Source organism: Oryzias latipes, chromosome 3, assembly GCF_053564925.1.
Source record: "Oryzias latipes strain Hd-rR chromosome 3, Olatipes_Hd-rR_3.1".
NCBI lineage: Eukaryota > Metazoa > Chordata > Actinopteri > Beloniformes > Adrianichthyidae > Oryzias > Oryzias latipes.
Window position 1 is genome coordinate 6387087 of NC_136239.1, and position 6319 is coordinate 6393405.

The window sequence follows — 6319 nt, forward strand, 5'->3', positions numbered from 1 at the left end:
CTCATAAAGTCGCTCGGTTCCAACAAAAATACCAGCTAAAGCTTGTCTTTAGCGGTGTATCTTTCCACTGAATCTGGTATCAGACCGTGGAACAAGTGAAGAAAAGAAGGAAGCTCAGAGACGCTAGTCTTTCTGCGCTTGGCGGCTGTTTACATCTCCCATGATGCATTGGGTTAAAGTGACAGCGTCTCAGCGCAAAGTGAGTCTCTCCTCTAAACGTCTTGTAACAACAACGAACACACATCAAACAGTTTTTGAATCTTTTAACTTAACTTTTATTTCATCAGATTTTTCTGCCACAATTGTCACAAAATGCATGTGAGATTGCAGAAGGACTTTAGATCAATATAGACTATGAGTTTCTCCTTTTTTTTTTTAAATTGAAAAATTTTTTTTGCTGGTGTGCCGCAGGATTTTTGTCAAGGTTAAAGTCTGCCGTGGCTCAAAAAAGGTTGAAAAACACTGGCCTAATGACATCTACTAGAATCTATAGTAGTATCAACTATAAGTCAATGTTCTAGAAAAAAATCAGTAGGCATTTAACTTTCTGTTGGTTTTCTAAGGGTTGTTTTACTACGTTTAGTAGAATGAATTTTAAAAATGCAGCTCATGGTTTTTGTGTGCCACCCAAGATTTAATGTGGCCCCCTACCGGCCACCCCCATGAAAACTTTCTGGAGGCGCCACTGGGCACTGGACATAATTATTGTTTTTATTGTTTTAGTATCATGTTTCAGTGTTATTATTTATCTGCGTTCTTTTAATTAGAGCTAGATCATTTCTCCTTTGTGGGGTATATTCTGTTCTATTCTATCTTAATTGAGACATTTTACAATGGTCTCTAACGGGCAAACTTGTATTACAGATTGACTCCAAACACTGTTCGTGTGTTTGCATGCAGTGAGTCCCGCTGTCCGGTAGGGGGCAGTGCTGCTCTGTACGTCCATAGTGAACACACTGTGTTGACATAGAAGAAGAGCAGCTGCGAGGATCTCCTGCCGTCAGCTCTTTAGTTGGCTGCAGAATGGAGATGCCTGGCGTCCACCCAGCGGATGATCTGTTTGACAGCATCATTTTAGCCGATGAAAAGCAAGTTTTCTGTATAAACGTTGTTTTATTGGTGGGGCACGCGCTTGACGGCTTAGAAACGTCGTCAGTGTAACATTTATACCTTTATTGTTACATTTTCTGTTCTCTTTTATGTTATTTTCACGATGTTTTCTATTTAAACCGTTTTTGCCTTTTTTTCTGTCGTAAGATGTTGAATAGAAACAAAAAGCATTTCTAAAAATCGTCAGAATGTGTTTGTTTTTCGACCGGTAAAACTTTTCACGATCGGGTGTGCTTTGCGCATGCGCTTAAGTTAACCGTGTGGTTACCGGGTAAACGCCACATTTTGGTAGTAAAAGAATTAGGATGCTCCCCATCAGTGCGTTTCTGGACAACATCTGGTGAAGTCCCCTCACCGGGTTCCGGTCTAACACCGGATGTGGGTTCCGCTGCACGGGGATCATGACCGTCTTCATTAACGCTGTTATTTTTAATTTGCTTTCTGTCCCTCCTCTCCTCCTTTTATTTTAAATTTCCTGCAGAAAACTCCAGTCAATAAAAGAACAGCATTTATTATTGTTTTTCTTTTGTGGTTCATTTATTTTTTTGGAAAGCTGTGGTTCAAATCCCAGGATGTCATGGGAGTAATGTAGGGTTTTCTGCTGACTGTTCTCCAGGTTTCGAGGTGAAGGTTACCAGGAGGGTTTTGAGAAGGGGACTCGCCGTGGTCTGCAGGACGGCCGCCGACACGGAGCCTCCCATGGAGCCAAGCTGTCCTCTGAGGTGAGTCCAGTTTTCGGTCCCCGTGACCGTCTGTCCAGCCTTACTCAGCTGCACCACGTCCTGATTGGATCGTCTCATGCCACAGATCTCCTTCTATTACGGTTTTGCCGTCACATGGAAGTGTCTCCTCCAGCAAAGCACAGATGACAAGTCAAGGTACGTTGCTCGGGGTGTTTCAGGAACTACAAGACGTTTATGAGTCACAGTCGTGTTGAGCGTTCATGTGAATCCAAATCAAGCGTTATTCATCAAAAGGCTCTTTTCACGCTTTGAACAACTCATAGCTTTACAGTTAAACCAAACAGACAAAAAAAGTAAATTAAAACCAACCCTTTATTCTAAAATATCTACAGAGCCTCAAAACTAAGAATCATTTTTTTTTAAAGAATTTAAAGTAGGAAAGTCATGAAATCACACCTTAATCAACTCAAAACAGCTGCAAGCCTTTAAAGAAGCCTCCATCTGAGTCAGAAGCTACACATCCACAGGCAAGACAGCCTTCTGTGCCATTCACCAGGAGGCCAGGCCATAAAAGGGATGAGGGTGCATGATGGGGCATGAAAATGACCCATTAGGTTCTGTGCGTTACACACCCTGTGAACGCCTGTAGAGTGTCCCGCTCCTGCTCCCTACAGTAGAGGGGGTGTTGTGTCATTGCAGGTGCTGGTATGTGTGTGTGGGTTTTCAAAGTGCTGTTGTCGTTGTGCTGCCGTCCTCTTTGCGTTGGACCCTCGTGTCCATGACGGATATTGTGTTTTCCTCGTCCTCCCCCCGAGTGAACAGTGTTTCCTGCAGCACACAGACTGTTGATAATCAGGGAGTTCTTTGGTTTGTTTGTTTTTTCATGTCGCGCTCGTACATTTTCCGTAACGTGAGTCTGCATGCGGTTGGTTGGTGCTGTTCTGATTCCTGTTGGGTCCAGGTGAAGAGTCGAAGCAAATGGTGAAGAAGCTGCTCATTCTAGTGGAGAGAGGATCGCCATAGTCAGGCTTTGTTTTTGCCTCCAGTCTTCTGTTAAGTAGAAAAAGGTGGATTTTACTACAAAACACGCCCACCGGAAGGGTTGTGTGAATAAAAGAATTATTTGTTTTTTAGTCCCTTGTACTTGGTGAGTTTTTTCTGAACTTGCAGTGAGTTTCTGGGTTCAGCAAACTCAGATAAGGATTTCCTCTTTCGTAACTCTTATGGTTCTTGTTCTAGCTGTTTGAAGTGATATTCTGTTTGTCCAAACGGGTTTTATTTTCTCCACTAGAACCTTTTATCTGTGACCAATCCATTGCTGTCCACAAGGGGGCGCAGGAAACCTCTTCATTAATTGAGTGGGAGAGCACTTGTTTTTGGGGTTATTCTGACTGTAGTTCTTATTTCCACATGAGCTTCTTCTGCTGTCTTGTTGCATTCTAGAGGACAAAGGGTGAGGCTACAGGGAGGTGGAGAAGGGCCACCCGTCCCGGATGAGCGGAGGAAGATGGAAGGATCTCTTGTGTTCTGGCTCAGTGTAGATGCAATGACTTCATAAACCTTTTTGTAAGGAAATGCTGAGGCCGAGAGTGGTCTGATGGCATTTACGGCTACTACGCAATTTTAGTTCTGCTGGTTCTGGATCTGGATCCAGAACAAGTTATCCACCTTCAGTCTCTGTGGTTTTGTAGGACTCTGCTAAACTTGCAGATTTGAAACCTTTGGTAAAAATACACACCAACCTTCTAAGGAATTAAACGGACAACAAAAACTGTTGGTTGGAACATGTGCAGTTTTCCATGTAGGTCGGGAATCCCTGGATTCTGAACATTGGTGCTGTGGTCGCCGCTCTGCGTCAGGCAGCATCCCGGACATTTCCCAGCATTGAAGGATTGTGTGGAGTTTGAGTTGAGGCCCGTTCCAGCTCAATGTGTTGTGTCAGCAGAAAGCGCGTGAAGGCCTTGGACGCCGTGCTGGCTTTGATCCAGAACTGTAACCTGGATGATCCACAGTCTGAAAAACTGCAAGATGAGACGGAGAAACTTCGAGCAAAGTTCAGACAGGTATCCCATTTCATCCTGAGTCTTTAATGGTTGCCTTGAAAATTCCTTCCATCTACGTTTCCACTCCTCTTGTACGCACTGCACGGATTTGTTAAAAAATGATTTTTTTTTCTGAAAAAATTCTTAATAAATGAATAAACCAAGTTTAGCTTCAGATGCAACATCACAATGTTTTTACTAGAAGTTCAATGCAGAAAGATTTTAAATGGATTGTAAACATTTAAAAAGTATCAAACAAACATGAACACAACAGTGTTTTAGTTTAATTTTCCTGTATGCTGCATTTGCTTTCATGTAAAACATTTAAAAACATCTTAATGTATGAAAGTACGAGGTACTGCTCTTATGTTGTGAACAGATCTCAGCATGTGCGTCACACAGCGTTCACCTTTGGGCCGTTGTCGTGTCACTCAGTCGCAGCTGTTAAAGGCTCTCAGATGGATGAGTTTCATGTATGAAGTGTAAATAAAGTTTTTGCTGACTGACGTCTGTACGCTGCTGCAGGTCTGCTCCATGCTGAACATTCCCACGGACTTCAGGGACTACATCAAGGTGGCCGAGGGGACTTCGTTCTGAGTTCACAGCTGCCATGCAGAGCCCTGCAGCCCCCTGTTGCTGCATCTAAGGGCTCTCAAGCCCGCCGGCTCGGGGTTGGCCCGCACCGGTTGGAGCACCGTGCCAGGAGAGTTGGCCTCTACTTCTGTGCAGGGCGCTAACCTTAAAAGAAGACTGGTCTGCTCATCACAGACTGGAACATGTTATTTATTCTAGAGAGTGGAGTTGGTTTGATCAGGTTGGTTGAGTTGTCATGTGATGCAGTGATGACAGTCTGTAAATGGGATCCTAATAAATGAAAAGGATTACAGGCTCACAAGGGAAAAGTACAGAGGCACTTCAGCAGGAAGAGTTGTGGGATGAAGAATCTGCAGACTTGAACCCACTCCCGCTGTCTGAAGGGGGAAGTCTTATGACGTTAAAGTCTGATGACTTTTAACAGAAGTTTCATTAAATGATGGGATTTTGCTTTCTGTTGAAATCAACAGTTAAATGCTATTTCATATTTCCATGAATTTTTAAAATCTTAACCCTGTGTTTGCAGATGTTTGGGATCATCCTAAGTCATACGAACAGTAAGAAGTTATCTGGGAATAGAACCTTTGCTGTTGCCGATCTTACTTTTCATGATAAATCTTTATGGGACATTTCTTGAAACTCTGTATTTGTTGCTCTCAGGTTTTAAATTGTGCAAATTAAAAAGTTTGACATTACAAATGTGAACTCTGGATTACAGAGCAAACAGATGATGATTCGTGAGTCCCATCCCTGGTTCTCAGGGCAGACTGTCCTGAATGTCGATGAACCCCTCCTGAATCGGCTCATCATGCAGCTGTGTAGAGACTTTAAAGCCAGGTCCTGTGCAGAACTGATTTGGCTTTCCTATCATGCCCTTTCAGTGGATTCCCCCCTTCCATCCTCGCTAAAACGAGTTGCGCCACAGGCTTCACAAAAAGAACTGGATGGAGATCCAGGTTCCTTTTCCCTGCACTGCTGCACACAACACAACTTTTCTCCATTTTGTTTTTTCCTGGTTTACAGAGATGGACTCTCCTGTAAACCAGGAAATTGGTGGACAAATCAAAATAAACTATCCAATCAAAACTCTATACAAGTTTAAGAAAACAAACGTTGCAAAACTTTAAAACGCATCTGTTCAATATTCAAATCAAATGAATGCTAAATCAAAAATCATTTTGCATTCAATAACCCAATGCCAGCCGGAGTGTTAATCAGGTTAGCAGACGTCAATTTCAATTCAATTTTATTTGTATGGCCCAAATTCACAACAACCGTTGTCTCTATGGGCTTTGTATCGGTAATTGAAAAAGTAAAACATAAAATCAAAAGGATCATGAATACATACTAAACTATACTGGCATCCCTGCCCTTAGACCCCCCTTCACGGTAAGGAAAAACTCCTGAAAAAATGGATTCCAGAAAAAATGAAGAAACCTCAGGGGTGCCCACATGAAGGAGGGATCCTCCCCCAGGACGGACAGGCGATGTACCAGAACTCTTAGAGAAGAATTAACTTATCTAAATCTACAACTACATGTTTAAAGTCCAGTAGACGAGCTTCATCCAGATGGAGTAGGGGGGGACAGTCGGGGGCGCGAGTCGAGCCGGAGACAGGATCCACAGCCAGCTGTAGGAGCAGGAGCAGAGACGAGGTACTCGGTCAGGAACAGGAGGAGGGATGAGCTAACTGGAATCTGGAAGCACTCGCACTCCCCAGGAGGGGAGAGAGGAAAAGAGGGACAATATATGAATCACTGCACCAAACAGAGGCATGGAGAACTAAATGATAAATGATGATCAAAAATAGAGGAGAGAAGTAAATGAGAAAAGAGGACAGAACCCCAGAGCACCATAGTTACCCCAGCTTCAACTTCTAGCAGCCTTTTA

At 43.3% G+C, this 6319-nt stretch overlaps 1 protein-coding gene across 3 annotated transcripts; it reads left to right on the forward strand.

Annotated features, from left to right (window-relative positions):
* The first annotated feature begins 899 nt into the window (after window positions 1-899).
* Window positions 900-5128, forward strand: lto1 (LTO1 maturation factor of ABCE1). Of its 3 annotated transcripts, none has more exons than XM_004066805.5 (5): window positions 900-1088; window positions 1727-1832; window positions 1918-1988; window positions 3739-3856; window positions 4361-5128. In XM_004066805.5, exons 1-5 carry the CDS (start codon window positions 1024-1026, stop codon window positions 4430-4432), a joined length of 432 nt encoding a protein of 143 aa, XP_004066853.1. In that variant the 5' UTR covers window positions 900-1023; the 3' UTR covers window positions 4433-5128. The 3 variants fall into 3 exon arrangements, with proteins under 3 accessions (XP_004066853.1, XP_020567261.1, XP_078800303.1); XM_020711602.3 differs by having other exon boundaries at window positions 942-1151; XM_078944177.1 differs by lacking the exon at window positions 900-1088 and adding an exon at window positions 1470-1488.
* The last annotated feature ends 1191 nt before the right edge of the window (window positions 5129-6319 follow it).

Excerpts from the sequence above, each read along its gene's own strand:
- lto1 (XM_020711602.3), top strand. The coding sequence starts at position 1,024 with ATGGAGATGCCTGGCGTCCACCCAGCGGATGATCTGTTTGACAGCATC. Across the intron at positions 1,989-3,738 it reads AGCACAGATGACAAGTCAAG|AAAGCGCGTGAAGGCCTTGG; the intron begins GTACGTTGCTCG and ends TTGTGTCAGCAG. Across the intron at positions 3,857-4,360 it reads TTCGAGCAAAGTTCAGACAG|GTCTGCTCCATGCTGAACAT; the intron begins GTATCCCATTTC and ends ACGCTGCTGCAG.